This window comes from Drosophila ananassae, chromosome 3R, assembly GCF_017639315.1.
Source record: "Drosophila ananassae strain 14024-0371.13 chromosome 3R, ASM1763931v2, whole genome shotgun sequence".
NCBI classification, from domain to species: Eukaryota; Metazoa; Arthropoda; class Insecta; order Diptera; family Drosophilidae; genus Drosophila; species Drosophila ananassae.
In genome coordinates, this window is record NC_057930.1 from 20736375 (window position 1) to 20753011 (window position 16637).

General features: G+C 45.3%; 1 protein-coding gene across 1 annotated transcript in view; it reads left to right on the plus strand.

The window, feature by feature from the left end:
• The first annotated feature begins 1556 nt into the window (after positions 1–1556).
• The window catches only part of LOC6497333, a 29061-nt gene continuing 13980 nt past the window's right edge, over positions 1557–16637 (plus strand). Inside the window, exons 1-5 of the mRNA XM_001962264.4 lie at positions 1557–2211; positions 11143–11340; positions 12715–12820; positions 16167–16398; positions 16463–16610. Of these exons, the coding sequence (XP_001962300.3) occupies positions 11154–11340; positions 12715–12820; positions 16167–16398; positions 16463–16610 (673 nt within the window). The 5' untranslated portion in view covers positions 1557–2211; positions 11143–11153. The remainder of the gene's footprint in view (positions 2212–11142; positions 11341–12714; positions 12821–16166; positions 16399–16462; positions 16611–16637) is intronic.

A 16637-nucleotide genomic window follows, 5' to 3' on the forward strand; every position in this document is an offset into this window, starting at 1 on the left:
AACAATTGTCTTTACTGGCGTGTTGCCACGTTTGTTTGCTCCTCAAATTTAGCCGTCAGTTCGAGCCGTTTTTTGTTCTTGACGGATGGACAAGATTGCGTTGTTTATTGTTCCTGGCTTGGATAAGTGCAGTCCATCGTTGTCTTCTAAGGTAGGGGATTCTATAGGTCCATATAGTAGAGCCACAAGTGTTCAAACTATGAGGAAGGTAGGAATCTTTGGGGTTTCAGGCTTGATACCAAACACGTTCTGAATCACAAATATATATACTTTATTAAGAGACCCCAGTCTAGATCAAGATGGTGACTAAAGTCTTGAAATCTTCTTAGGTTTCTTTAAAATTTTCCACCAATTTCCACACTTTTTTTCCAGTGCATGTATCTGTGTCCCTTATGTACGACCAATCAATCAAATTTGAGCGGCGAGACCATAAACCGGTGCGATATCATCTATAGTACAAGTGCCGCGGTACCCACCTCCTCCTCCTCCTCCCCCTAAAATTTCCCCACCTTCAGCACCTACACCCCCACACCGTAAAGATTCTATCGGAGAGTTTGTATTGCACAAACAACCCGAGGCGTTCATAAATCATGACAAGATCGGCGTTCTCCACGCTGCTAACCCCATGCCGCCCCACCCCCTGGTTGCTCAGCTATCGGAAGGGGGATGGAGGGGGTGGTGAGCCGACGGAACTAAGCTGGTCATAATGCCACATTATGACAAGTTTGGGGCACGCGTTACGCACGGCGAATGTATCTGCAGTTTGCATCTCGCCGCGTTCGGTTGCGTGTGCGAATATCTTGATTAATGCGAGCGGCAATTATTGAAAATTCATCAGTGCACCATCTGCGTGGGGCAAGATTGGGTAGCTGGTGGTATGCGCATTGCCCCAATGATTTTATTTTTTCGGGGGCAGACCAAAAACAAATCAACAGTTCAAAACTCGCTCTTTGTTTTGTTCCGCTTAGATTCCATTCGTTCGCTCGGCGCATGCCAGTTCAGATACAAGATACTCTCGTATCTGTATCTCTTCGAAGTAAAATTCTCTTATACCGGGAGAGCGGATAAGCGGGTAAGAGGGTAAGCTGGGGAGAGATGGAAACAAACAGGTAAATTGCCTGGGCAGGTAAGTGCCACTCTTTCGGGGTATATGCCACAGATGACCCGCTGGACAGAGAGGAGGAGCTGTGGCGCGCACACATGAGGTGGAGTATTAAATACAACTAATGGAAAGGGTTAAGCATATGTATACCAGATCCGCCAAATTGATTTTCTGCTCTCGGCGGGGGGAGCCTTCAGGACTTCAGCACCCATGACCATGTCTATAGGTCCTTGGAACCATACCAATGGACGTTAGACAACAGAGTTACTGTCCCAAAAGGTTTCCATAAAATGAACAGAAATACAATTTGGTGGCAAATTTCAGGACATCAGGACTCTGCGACGGATGGTAACATAGGCCGAGAAAAACATAGCCCACAGAATACAGAAGAGCGCTGATTTTCATCCACCGACGAGGCAGCTCTCTTAGCTTCCACATGAGAGCGGTCACCATGCAACCTCATCGTCGACATCGTCGTCGTCGTCGCTGTCGGGGGCTCTGGCTGCAAGTTACAACACTCGGCGGTCTCAATCGCTCATCGACCGCCGTTCGTTTCGTTACAAGAACGCTGACGCTGTTGCAGGCAGCGGGCCGCCCTCGCACTTACATCCCAGCGCTCGTGGCAACAACAACTCTCTCGTACCTCTCGGAATCCCCTCGGCATTCGTCACAAACTAGACCGCATCGCCATCACATTGAATCGATCTAGACGCGTCGCGAGTTCTACGCGAAATCGAAGAAAGTGTTAATTTTTGGAATATTTTTGGTCATCTTGCCGCAAAATGCGGTCATCACAGTGCACCTGCGGGCGCCACCAACGCGGGCCAAAGTGTGTCGTGAAGTGCTCCACCTGAAGACGGGCAACAAATAGAGTCTCCTATTAAGAGTGTTTTCTTCAAAAATATCTTAAATAGAAACCAAGAGTTGCAAGATCAACCGAAGTGCGTGAAAGTGAAGAATTATTTTGAGAAAAAGAAACTACGACGGAGTACAATCATCCAAATCCTGAAAAGCGGAAAAGCAATGCAATTTCTCAAAGGATTCAGAGTTGAAAATAAAGTATCCTTGGAAAGTGCTTAGTCAGTTGTGCGATTTTAAATTTGTGAAAGGTAAAGAGATACATCTTCTCAAACTATCCGAGAAACAAACAAATCTTGAGTGATTGTGCAATGCTACCCCAGGTGTCTAAATTTTATTAGAAAGTCTAGTAATTCCTGTAATAAATGGTTTTTCACCTGTTTTCCCCCTTTCTTGTGTGTGGTTCTGTTGTCCAAATACAAATTAACGAAATGTCAAGCTGTCAACAGCTCGGGCTAATCGGGTTTCTTTATATTTAAACACAAAAAGCAGAAGCATCAGCAGGTCGTAAAATTATAAATAAAGAATTCTTCACATTTTGGAGAGACTTTTATCTTTCCCCACATAATTTGTCGCTTGAGATTCTTTCAAGTTTGTGGCTCTTCTGGCTGTTATCTCTGGCCATGCCAGATGCAGTTGTGCCAGTTGATGTTGGCTCTTTGGCAACACACACCCCACTTGGCCAGATAAACAATGCCAGCCCGATCTCTGGCTTCTATTCTCCACAGGCAATTAGGGCGGTGAGCTCCCAAGATATCGTTTATTTGAATGTCTTCATTTGCCTCATTTCCCCCCTTTTCAAAGTGCTTAGAAACGAAATTAGAGATTGTATCTGGGGGGCGGTGCGGCGTATCCGCAAGACGCGAAAATGCAGCCGCAATTGCGCATGCATAATTAATTTCGTGTAAAAACCATAATTACACCAATTAAAATTTGTGTAAACAAGCCGGAGGCGAGTTCCTCAAACGGGGGCTTGCCAAATGCCCGATCTGCTCCCCGAATCTCCATTTTCTGGGCAATCACTTCTATATCTTTGAAAAAAGTTTTCGTGGTCAATTGCGCGGGGTATTCTTTATTAGCTTAATGGCACAAATTGCGGACCCAAGATTTCTTCTTATAAGTATTATCAAGATGATGATGATGATGATGTCGGAGGAGCCCGCCCCCGAAATGAACAATTATAGAGTTGTTGTGCATGATTATGGGGCCTCGATGGCAGGCCTACGAAAACTTTTCCTTCGCCCGAGTTGAGTGAAAAAAATTTAAATAAATGCAATTGAATGTGAGATTTTTTATGAAAACATTAATAGAGATTTATGGTTTCAAGTGATTTGAAGTTGTTCAACGTCTTCCGACGGCATCTTCATAGGAGAAGATTGTAGGGAACTTTGAACTTTAAAAATAAAGTAATATCTTTGTGAAATTATATATTTAAATCACTTTTAACATCTCCGACATTCTTGGAATCTTTAATTCAACAAGACCCTCCCCGTTGTTATTTATGTAAATAGACTTGTATTAGTTTCATTTCCGTAACATTTGCTTTTATTTAGCCTTATTATGTTGGATTCCTTGCCCCTGGCCATTTTTCAGAAGCCGACGAAAACAACAATCGAAAAAATTTATACCTGTCAGGCATTGGAACAGCCAGCCAGCCAGCCACACACACGAAATGTTTTTTATTTTTTTCGTGAGTTTTTCGACAAGATTGTGTCGCTTCCCACACGGGGCACGCCACCAAAATTGGTGGCAGTCTCTTACTCCTCGCCGTCTCCTAATTAATTAGCATCTAGCCAAGAATAATGTTTCCTGCGGTCCTCGGTCCTCGGCTCTAGCAGCAGTCGACTGTCATAACTTGGCCGCAAGTTTATTTATACGGTTCGCCTGCGAAGGCGGCAACGGCGCACAAAAGGCAAACTCAGACCCGAGACGCAGATACATTTACAGATACAGATACGGGGCAACATACAGATACAAACAAGACGGTGGTGCACAGGTGCCACAATTTCTTCAATTTTGCAGTGCCCCTCTCGACATGTCTGGAGTTGGGAATGCCGTAAGGAGAAATAATTCGTTTGTGCCTCCAGCGGCCTTTTCTTTTCTTGTTTTTTTCCCATTTTTTTATTTTTTGGCGGCTGCTCCCGCCCTCAGTTTGTTTGCCAGTTGCGTTTTTTTATTGTCTTCGCTGATGTGTTTTTGTTTTTCATATTTTTTTTCTCAGAATGTTAATCAATTTAAGTTGGTACACTTGTGAAAAAATTTTCAAGTGTTACGACGCGTCTTGAGAAACAAAAAAAGGTCAAGTCCCGGCGCCGACTTCATTGTATCTCAAAGATGTTTGAGGAGAGCAGACTATGTGTTAATAGAACTCCATAAACTTCCCAACATATTAGAAGACTATTTCGAAAAAAGGTCTGGTAATAACCAGTAGGAGGTGTGACTAAAGTTGAGGAAGTCTTGCCTGGATTTCCTAATGAATTCGTTCCGGCAGGACATCTGTTCAAAAAGGAAATTAAAAAACAGTATAGATTTTATCTGAAATTTATAAACTGGCATGACTTCCTTCCTATCCCAGATTTCTGAAAATCAATTGTGTATGATAATGAACCCGAAGCGATTCCCTTAATCAAAAAATGCAAAGTAAACAGATCGATCGGCCATCTGAAATGTATTCCATGTTTTCACTTTCTTGTTCCTCCCAGGAGGAACGAGGGGAAGAACCCTTTTGCCACTCCGTGGGACCACACAGACATTAAGATTTCCTGTTTTGTTTCCTTTTCATCGCCTAGCCCTTATCTGGGTCTCTCGCACTTTTGTCCAAGTTTCCCGAAGAATACCATATTTTATGGAAATGTCAGCCGAGTGCCCCTAGATGCGGACATTATAGAGACGATTTCGTGAAGCTAATTAACTCTCGGATACAGTTCACTGCGCAAAATTGCGATTGCAGCGGAGCATATTAAATTTTGTGTTTGGCTTCAGAGCGGCGGAAATGAATCGCCGGTCATCGTCCCGCATGATCTTCTCCTCGGCCCTATCGGGAGGGGGAACTGTATGCATTATGAAGCTCATCATCTTCCTCACTTGATTTGTCGGAGGCATTCAAGCAAGTCGCTGCTGTTTGCCCCGCTAGGAATTAGCCATCGTCGATTGTCTGGCCCGGAGTCGTCATCCAAACATTTTACGCATCGCAAAACAATGAAGCGTCATTAGCACCGATCGGGCTCAGGGTCCCCCAGACCCAATAGCGGAGAAGCCCAGCCCGAAAAGCTGGGCCCATCCCATCCACAAGTTTTTTCCCCCAAAAAAATGCGGGAAGTCTCAGTCTCGGCCCAAGCTATATGTTGCAACACAAATAATTTGGTTTTTTAATTAAGTTCTAAGTTGCCAAAGGCACGCATCCAAATAGTGCGCCCGGGATGGTTCATTAATCAGGGTTTACTCCCAAACTTGCTGACATAGATTAGTCATACGAGAAGTGTAATTCTTCACAGTCAACACGTTCTGATAGCAACTGCTAGCCGTGTATCCGTTTTGTCCGAAGGGTCGACCCAAATTAGAGCGACTCGAGGCCCAGGACCAACCCCATGGCATGCAAATGTCCTGGGAAGCTCTCCGGGGACCGCACACCAGGTGTCAAAAATGGTTCCATATAAAACTTGTCCTTCAAGGGTCCACTCGTCCTTTGAAGAGGGGTGCTTATAAAAAAAATTAGATTGTAATTAGAGCATGTGATGTCCGCCAAGGACCAGTTTGAATATTTAATGCTACAACTTGGCCCCTCCGGCTTTGAAGAAGACACTTTTCTATCCATCCGTTTAATGTTTCTATATTTGAATTTTGAAAAATGAAAGAAGAACAGAAACCATAAACGCCTTCCTGCAGACAGAAGCCCAAAAAAAGAGCAAATGGGTTGTAGCAAACGGCAAAAGCCATAATAAAGTTTTCTTTTTGAATGCCCCGCCAGTCCCTCGGCTTTCGAGTTCCATAAACGATCGTCTGACCCTGTCTGCCCAAACGGTAGAGCTGCGACAAATGTGTCGAGGAAACCTATATCTTTTATAACACCACCTCCAAAAGCACCGCGAACACGTGCAGCCAGGTGGTGGTGGCGGTCGGAGACCCAACATTTGAATTCAACACTATGGTTTATTGTAATTAATGTAATTAGAAACAAGCTGCATATGCCTTCATGCCAAGGGAAGACCATACAGAAACCCTCTGTCGCATCGCATAGGGGTTACCTTTTTTCCGTTTACCAAACTGTGACATTGTTAGGGTCGATCAACCGTTGCTAATTTATATGGACTAAGAGCCATAATGCATCGGCAGTTCTGAAATGCAATTGCAGAGTGCACCCGAAAAACCCAAACTCCTCTGCCTCGGTCTCTGCCACTGCCTCTGGCCCTGTCTCTGACCCTGCCCATACCCCTCCATTGTGAACCCTTTTGTGAGAACCAAAAATCGATAAAAACCTGAGCGAGGGCTCAAGCCGTCAGCCCACATATCCTGGCCACGCTCCGTTGATCGGCCTAACGACTGTCTCCTCTCCACTCCACCCCCGATTTTGGTGCATCTGTGTGCCGGAATTTCGCCTGCCTTCTGGTTTCGTCCACCCCCCCGTAGCCCTTTTGTGTGTGTGTTGGAGTGTGTGTGTATGTCTACCTTCCTGTCAATCAGCGCTTTGTTGTTGCGAGCGTCTGGCAGCCACTTAATACCGCCTCATTGTCAATGTCGCTGTCATCCTCCTCCATCCTGGTCTCCTGCGAGAACATTTTTACATATTTCGCCGTTTGGGTTTTTGTGACGAGATGCCTCCTCGCTTATAATTCATAAAAATTCCAGCAGAGGCCCACACACGTCGAAGTCGCCGTCGGAGGACAATGTGGATGATGACAAACCGCAGACAAAGCCGGCAAACAGGATGTGTTCCATGCGGGGTGGAGTTCTCTTTTCTTTTTTTGGGGTAAATTGGGCAAGGAGGTCCGATACAGTTGGAATATATAAACTTTGTCTATATAAGGAATCTCTTTGAGAGAAGCTGCTCTTGGAATTACGGTAAACCCGCATTCCCTAAGCTGGCAGATAAAAGAGTGGATACTTTGAGGAATTAAAGTCGGTGGGTGAATCATTAAAATAATAACACAAGCTTCAATGAGTCTTTTGGAGTGTTACAACCCTTAAGTCCCGATTCGCATCTTTATGGAGTTTAGGTCCTAACTCACGCCCTTTCTGCCAATAACTGATGTCAATATCCGTGCGCTTCCTCGTTTCGAGCTTCCTGTTTGTAGGAATGACATGTGACGACGACTGTCTGGCTGCCACTTCAAATCTCCCACTTGGAACAGCTTTATCGGCTCATATTCCAGCCTCCTGAATCCTGACTGCCTGACTGCCACCCACTGTCAAACCAAACCCCTTCGTTCAAGCACTTTACTCACCACTTATCGTGCATAAAGTCTAGAATTTACCACATTCTTTTCACAAAAAACTCGACTAATTTGATCCCCAGGCGCTGCTTGAGCCTGTCAGGACCTATTCCCACTCGCCGGCCCACATCTACTCCTTCCTTTTTTGCCTTTGCCTTTGCCACACTTCAGTGCGTCGCTGTGATTTCCTCCTTTTAACTCACCAAAGCGTGAAACATTTTTTCGCAACCTTGTGACCTCGCACACCCCGCCCACTCATACACCCACAATTTGTAGATCCCCCCCTACACTCACACACACACCCACACACACATATTCAGGCATAGAAATTCAATATTGCTTCTCTATGTCTATGCTAATGAATGGCCCCGTCAAGGATGGCAAAAGAAACAAAAAATACATAAATGCGAAAGGAGGAGGAGAAGAGGAGACTAACGGATGGGAGAGAGACTTTTCCTCACACCCTCTCTCTATCTCTTAGCCGCCTTTCTCGTTTCGCCTTTCCCATTTTATTTATTTTACCGGCTTCCTGTTGCGGGCTCCTCTTTCGCTTTCGCTCCCACCGCTTGCTGCCTTTTTGCGGTTGGCGCAGCAACTAAAAGTATGCAACACTTTTTTTTCGCATGTTGCTTTTTGCATATTTAATGGCCGACTCGACGGGGATAGACAAAATGGCGGCGTCGCCTTTTTTGCCGCTCCTGCCCCGCTTCACCGTCCCGCCCCTTGCCCCTTGCGGTTAGGCGTTGATTTGTGGCCTCTCAGTTTGTTTGTTGTTGTTTCTGCAGTTGTAGCCTGTGTGTCTATTTGTGGTTACGGGGCGGCAGGGGCGTGCCGTAAAGCTTCCGCCCCTGATGTGACTTTAATGAACTTGGCCGGGACCGGGTCCGGGTTCGGGGTGATGGCGAAAATCAATAGAAACAGGTTTTGGCGGGTCTCGAGCCAGTCAAAATAATACCAAAACAAGGAGCTTTTTTTTCCCTAATTTCTTTTCGAGACAGACAGTCGGCAAACAAAAAAGTTATCAATTGTCATTTCTTTAGAAAATGTCATGCAAATTATTGGGGATTGGAGGAGAATGGAGGAGAACCCTTCTTACAATTCCATATCTATTATTCTTAATATTCCGCTTCCACTCGACTGGCTCGGCCATTATTAAATCATTAAAGGAGTTGCCAATCAAATGTGATATTTCAAGTTGAAGTTTTCACATAAAAAGGACTCTCAAGGATGCGAGGTGATTGCTGCCATTTCGGTTTAGATATTCCAGCTCTTAGACAGTTGCCTTCCGTTTCTGGCTCCTACAGAGTGGCTCCTGCCACTGCGTTGTCATTTGATTTGATTACCACTGAGGGGTTGTTGATGCCACTGCCACTGCCGCTGCTTCTGCTGCTGCTGCTGCTGTTGCAACTGTCTGCCGAGTTGATGGATTATGTGACGTTGGTTGTCTGGTTGCTGGGCCCGCATGTCGTTGACTTTAAGCTCACTACCCCAGCGGCAGCCCCACTTCAATCGTAGCCAATTAGTCCCGTCTTAGTCCCTGACTGCCACACCCCCGCCAGTGCCACTGCCACATCCCATTTAAATGCTGTCTCTTGCTTGATTAGCGCCGCTGAATTGACACAAAATGTCACTTGCAACAGTCGCCTGCCCCTGCAGCCAAACTAAAACCCGATTTTGCGCAATTTGCGTCGCTTGTTATGTGTGCGAAAGTCGCGTAAAGCTGTGAGTCCTTTCAGCAAATTCTGTTACTGCACTTGGCTTGCTGTCTCACTGCCTTCTCTGCCTGTCTGCTATCCAGGCCAGGCCCAGATCCCAGCCCCAATTGGATCAGATCCGAGGCATGTCAATTGCTTAATTGATCAATTTAATTTGACACTCATTCAAACACTCCGCGCATCGCATCCACATCCCCATCCCCAGAGTCAGAGAGGAGGCAGGCACAAGCAAGATAAATATCTTTTGCTTTCTGTTTTTCAGCATAGTTGTCAGTAAAGTCGCTTTTGTGTTTCGATTTATGCAAATTGCGAGTCAGTCCATAGCCATAGCCATATGGCATTCTGTAGGTTCTGTTCTGTTCTGTTCTGTTCGAGTGCCTCAGATTCTTTTCCATGAACTGGAACTGTGCTTCATCAATTAATCAATTTGGTTGCCAGCAGGGGCGTTCTATCTTGTAATTGCACAACTACAATATCTCTTTTTCTCATTTTTTCCCCTCCAACTACGATTTAATATTGATTTTAATTTGATTTTTCGAACAAATCTGATGCTGAGATTACAAAAATATTCCCCCGTTCCGGGTACGCCCATGAGTTCCTTAACTTTTCCAGTTAATCAGGAAGTCGGACGAACAGCACACACCATTTAATGTTTAAATTTAGAGCTCGGGCGGCAATTTGTTGAACTTTTCGTAGCTCCCCAATTGGAATAACCCAGAAAGTTTCCACGCTGGGACCGTGATGGGATGTGGGATTCTGTGGTGACACTTGAAATGTAAATTTTGTTGATTGATGACCGCTTAGTCTATCCACCCGTTCGTTAGGTAAACTTTGTTATTTGCTGCGGCAGATTTTGTGGCAAACGGCAGCCAATTAAAGGCATATTCTGGCATTAGATTTATTGGAAAGCAAACCCCAAAAATATTACTTGCTAAAATATCTTCAATTAGGCGATAAATCGATCTCTCCTCGGAACGAAAGCAAAGCAAATAGTGGCCGCGGCACAGCGGAGACTGCCTAATGGCACTCTTTTATAGCCAATTTAGTGTGTAATTAACTAACTGTACATTTCAATTTATGAAATATGCGCCGATGAAAAATGCCAAGCCAACTCGAGCCATAGTCGAGCCAGGCAAAAGTTGCTCGACCAGCACAAAAAAAACACCAGGAATCTAGCCGTGGGCAAAGCAAGTTTCAAAGCACCGCCAGGTGCATAGCGCTGGAGTGTCACTATATATTTAACCTACATCATGTGGCCGGCGGCAGCAAGTTAGAGCCTTGGTAGCCAGTATGTTATGCTTATGCATTATCCGAGATATTAGATTACTTAAAAGCTTTCATTAGGCCTAAGAGCGGGCCGGGACACAGCCGATGAAAAATGAGCAATTAGCTGGCGAGTTATTTGCAAAGCTTTCCTGAAAGGGAAAGACGGGAAAATCTGTAGCACAGCTGTTCAAACTTATTAAAATTACAGGACATCAAAGGCAAACACCCAGCACACAGTCCCTTTCAAATGGCAAAGGCAAAATGGTCAACATCTTTTGGCCCTTTTTTCCACCTTGTGGAAGCCAAATAACCGTTTTGTTGGGCAGCTTCTGGCCTAAACTACCGAGCCAGATGGCTTGGCGGCAATGGCTTTTGTGGGGCTGGGGCATTAAATTAAAGCTGAAAGTTGCTTAGTCTAGGTGAATGGAATCCAGCCCGGAGTGGCTGGATGGGAAGGTGGCCAGTCAGCTTTCTATGCTATCTCTCCTGGCTGGGCAGAGCACACATGCCGGCTGAAATTATTGCTAAATAATAGGAAAAATAAAAGCACAAGTCATCCTCGGGCTCAGTTCATCACGCAAACTCACTTTGCATTCACATCCGAGTCAGAATCGACCAGGGAAAGTCAAAGGACGAGGATGATACTGAGTTCTGTGGGATTTTTGGCTTCTTCTTGGCCTTCAATTATATTCCAGTGACTTATTGTTGCGTTCCTGGAAGTACTATACTCTCTTATTGTTATATTTAATAATTTTGAAATCTTCTTTTTCAGATCTTATCATCATGAAGACAAAGGCGAAAAGTGAGACGTCAGCCAGCAGCATGTTTTCCCGCCAGTGCCTTTCCCACCCCACCCACTTGCCACCCACATCCCCCAGCAGCTCCCGATGGAAGCTCAGTCTCTGGACTTTGGTGATCCTCAGTGGGATGATTCTGCTCAACGCCTCGACCACGACGGCCTTCGACATTGGTGAGTTTGATTCGATTCTGTCTTAATGGAAGGTCAATGGAGGTTCAAGACTATTACATGGAATGTCATAGAGCACTTCATTTTCCGGGCAAATAAAATCAATTTGAAAAATATGACAGCCCCAAAGGAGTCTGAATCAAAATAAGTCATTCAACTTGCATCTTTATCTCGGCCCGGCTCTCTACCATAATATTTATGGTTAATCAAGCAAGCCAAATACAAAAACACAAACACATAAACATGTTTATTTCGAATTTCTATCCGGCATCTACGAGGAGTGCTCCGAAACTCTTAGAAGTTCTCTGCGTCTGGTGTTGCCTTTTGCAATATTTGCACTTAATCCCCCTCCAGAACTCCCTCCAGATGCCAAAGGGAACATTTCTTTGTTGTTATGTTGCAGCAGACACATCGATGCAAGTTTGGTTGGCAAAATATGCAACAATTTTCCAACCGAATGCACTTCCAGTATGCAATTGGATGTCGCAGACAAGAGTCGAGAGTCAGGGCCTGGTCGACTGGCTGTTGACTCAACCTTTGCCATGGGGTGTCTTGGCCAGGCCATAAAGTCCAGCCAACTGCGAAAACATTCATGGGCTTCAACTCTCAACGGAAATGGAAAAACTTTAAATGCGAATTCATGACCAAAATATTCCCAGCACTGATTGAAATAAGAAATTAAATAAGATCTGAAATGGTAGATTTTGTAGATTTTTCCATTCATGCCACTAATTAAAATGTATGTGAATTAAGAAAAGACCTTAAGTTCGTTGGGTTGCCAGCTCAGGAGCCACCCAGCTCCTCCGCCAGAGATGTCTCATGTGTTTATTTATAAACTTCTGAATGAATGACCGCACCTTGGGCTGTGGGAGATCAAAAGTGCTGGGGATCCAGCTGGGAAGGGGCCACAGAAGTCATGTCAAATCAGTGTTGATTCTGGCGAAAATGTTAGGCAGCCCACGGCACAGACACCAGACATCAAGGCGGGGGGACATCAGACAACCTCTACCCATGGATATCCATGAAAATAGAAGTCTTTACTCTGTGTCGCATGCAATTGGAAGGCAATAAATTAAATAAACAAAGTGACATTCTGCCAGTTTGGATATCGCTTTGGCCATGATTAAGGGTTTGGCTTATTCGATGGGAGGCAGCCTGACAGACAGTAACTTTTGAGAAAGTGTGACAGGTAAACGTTCCTTATTCCTCGAATTCAAAACGTCAAAACGATGCATCACTGGTTTTGATAGATCGATGGGCGGAGGCCTAGATTCTATATTTAAACGACTGTCCCCTTGAGTGGCTTCTGCCGCCATTAATTAAAAGAAATGCCTCCTTGAACTAAAAAATTGCTCTTCTCTTATTATTTATTTTCAGCAACGTGCAACGTGGCCCTGGGAATGGAATCAGGAGCCATCACCGATGCCCAGATCACAGCGAGTTCGGCTCATGACACGGGGTTCGTGGGTCCCCAGCACGCCAGGTAAGACTCGGAGGTGAAAGCTGCCCCGAAAAGATCAAAAGACCAACTAACTTTAATCAGTCTGCTGAACAAGCAAATTAAAAATGAATAGACTTCTGTGGGTACACAGTACGCTCTTTAGAAAATGTCGATCACCTCTTGACATCTTCCCAGATTAGTGTCGGAGATTACAAGGGCTCAAGTTTTGTCCCCCGGCCTGGGTGTCCATTTAATTGCTAATTTTATAGACAACTTCATTAGCCGATAAGACGGAGTCCATAAAATCGAAAAGCTCGGCCTACCGCTCAAATAGCCAATCAATGACAATGGAATTTATGTTATGACACAAGCAGTTGAATCATTCGAAAAACAAATACCCGAAAATAACACAAAGCCAGATCTTTTCGGTTTTGCATATCTGACTAGTGGGGAAGAGGGAAATATTTTAGCTCGATCTAGCGCCTTTGAAAGCCATAAAAGATTATCTACAATCGCTGATGGAAAATCATTCTATGAATATGGAAATGGCGATTTGATGGCAGAAGATATCCGAGAAGGAACTGTCGGCAGCTCTTTAGAGTTCCAAGCTAATTAAATGCAATTTCTGAAATCTGAAATGTAGGAAACCGGTTCCCTTGCTTCATTTCTCCACCGGAGAGTGCCACAAAAGTTCAATCGGGTTTTGTAGAAGACACCAGGAGGACGGACGGGGGTCTTAGTGGTATTTTATTTTCTTCCAGGCTGTTTATATGGCATTGGCGCGGTTTCGTTTGAATTGAAGTTTATGAGAGTTGGTCTATTTTGGAATGGGGCTAGGGCTACAGCTAGGGCTATGGATGGGGCTTCACAGGAAGTACCAGCCAGTAAGGTAGAAAGATAGAAACGGAAGTTTCGTAACTACCCAGGAATGATGACACCATACGGCCCATCAGTGCGTGTAATTAGTATTCAGTAACACCATGATTTAGGTATGAGTGGTAGACCTCATAAACATGTCAATTACCACGTGAGTTACAAGCCAGAAATCAATGCAAATACATCGTTCTTAGCTTTTCTTTATACCGCTCCTCCTTGCAATAATTTGCTGTACGCCTTTATGGGCATGCACTTAAAAAACACTTAAGTGCAGGGCTGACTGACAACCACTGAACCATCGAGGCATCCAGCCATCGGACCACTGCACCACCATCGCCATCGCCAAGGCATCATTAACATTAACCCTTTATGGCGGCACTAAAGTAAAACCACAAAAACGACGCGTGATGAGCACGTCGGAGATAAACAAAATACATTTTTGTGCTGCCCCCCATCTTTGGTTTTTGGTTCTGTGGGAGATTAACCAGAATTCTGGCTGCCAAGGGGGGCAGCAGTCACATGAGTTTCGTTGAGCTTGCAGGCAAAAAGTTGAGACAAAGACTGGTGGCACAACGGCGACTGGGACTGTGAACCAATCGAAGAATCGCAAGACAGAAGTCTGTGAGGTCCGGCCTCGTATTCATTCTCAACCTGTCTGACTGCTAAGTAGCTCCAATTGACAAGGGGTTTCGGGCACTGGAGGCCTAATGGAAATGCACATATTTATTGTTGTGCCCGGGCCCTTAAAAACTGAAATTAAAGAGTGCTCTTGTGGCCAAGTTTGGTGTGGTCTGGTTCTAGCGCAAAACTAATTTCCCTTTTGTAAGGGAAGTAAAGTAAAGTTACTTTCAAGCTGGCACTCCACCCATCCACCTCTCTTAACCCACTGCCATAGACAGGCAGAAACACTCTAAACTCCACGGAGAGTGGCAACTTTCTTTTGTCTTTCAATTGTGGAGCCCCTCAAGTTCGCGGCAAGTCCAATCAGGCGAGCTGCAATTTGCTTAACCGAAACTTCCACTTCCACAGAGCCAAGCAGCAAAGTTCAAAAGTGCAGGCAGCATTATAATTTGTGGCTGCCGTGCACTTACTTACTATACCTAACTAAGCTAACCTTCCCCAAAAAAAAAACCAAAAACAAAAAAAAAATAGAGAAGTGCTCGAGAAAGCCCGCAGTAATTCCCCGGACAGACCCAAAGGGGGGCAGCCTAACAAGCACTTACGACAAATCACTGAAAGGAATGGGGACCCTTAGGGATCCGTCCATGGGATGACTACGACAACCTACCTAGTCGTCGTCTGGGGCTATTGAATTACAAAGATTAGTTTAATGGCAGTTGGCGCTGTTTGATTTTCATTACCGCGTTCGCGTCCGCGCCATCGTCCGCGCCCATAGTCCGTGACTGTCAGACCATTAAATTTACAGCCTTTTACATATTACTGGCCCATGATAGACGGAAAAGAAAAACTCCGATCCGGCGCCCGATTAGAAGCCATACCAATGGTCCAGGGTGCAGGACCAGAGCCAGGACATCCTATGCGGCAGTTAGCCAGTCCATCAGTTGCTGGAAATGAGCAGCCGACGGTGGCGCAGATTGTTAACTTTGGCAATAACAATAATTAAAGTCAGGTTGAAATGCACATAACTGCGAATATTAGCATTTTAAATTATGCTTGTTCTCTTCGGTCTTTACGGTCCTCAGTCTTTCTTCTCCCTCGTCATGCCCCCGGGCTATTTACTGTGTTCTGGCTACTGAAAGATGAAGCTGAAGCCTGAGCTGGGACCTAAGCTGGAGCCTGGGGGGAGCAAACAAAAAAAAGCCGTAGCAATTTTATTAAAATTAACCTTCTTAGCCAGCTCTTATTAGGATAGTCCAGTGCCTGGGCCACTTTAATCTATGCACTTTGGCCTGAGATTAAATTTATTTACTCCTAAGACTTAATGAAAAGAATTTACCTTCAGTCTTAGCTCCTTTCTCGCTGTGTACCGGTAACTAATCAATTTCCTGAAGAGTCTTTGGAAACTACGTATCAGAGCCCTCGATTAACGATATAGTTAGGGGCCCATGAGTGATGCCCCGACATTAGGGCAGCCACGATGCAATCAAGCATGTACGGGCTTAATTGAAATTTAAACCGAAAAATATGGTAATAGTGGTTAACGTATTGAGGGGGAAGTAGATGGGGATGTGGAAGAGAGCTGCTGTCTGGGCTATAGGCTAAATTAATCCTTAATTACACAGACGACGTCCTGCTGCGTCTAAAACCGCAAACAGCTTAACGAGCGAGACAAGCTGCCAGACGCCGCACCACAATCGCCGGTGGTTTGGTGGTGGCGTTCGGTGGAGGGGACGGATGCTGGGGGCTCCGTGTGGTGCCGAATGCTTAATGTCAGTTAATTTATAAGAAAAAGCAACGTAGTGGCAACTGGTTTTTATTTCATAGAGATCCGCAGCCCCCGTCGATGGTGCCTAATTAATAAAGTCCTCCACGTCTTCCGCTTTCGTTTCAGACTGAAAACCGATAATAATGGAGGGGCCTGGTGCCCCAAGCACATGGTGTCGAATGCGCTGAAGGAGTACTTGCAGGTGGACCTACTGCAGACGCACGTGATCACCGCCATCAGGACACAGGGACGATTCGGAAAGGGTCAGGGCCAGGAGTACACCGAGGCCTATGTGCTGGAGTACTGGCGACCGGGCTTTGATAAATGGCAGCGCTGGAAGAACATCCAGGGCAAGGAAGTGGGTTATTGTCTCTTTCAGGGGAGTCTTCCAGGTAATCCTTATTCTTCTATCTCTTTTGCAGATCCTCTCGGGCAACATCAACACCTACAGTGAGGTGGAGAACGCCCTGCAGCCCATCATCTTTGCCTCCAAGATCAGGATCTATCCTTATGGACAATACGATCGGACTGTCTGCATGCGGGCCGAGATCGTCGGCTGTCCCTGGGAAGGTGAGTCTTTTTGCGCCACAGCCTGCT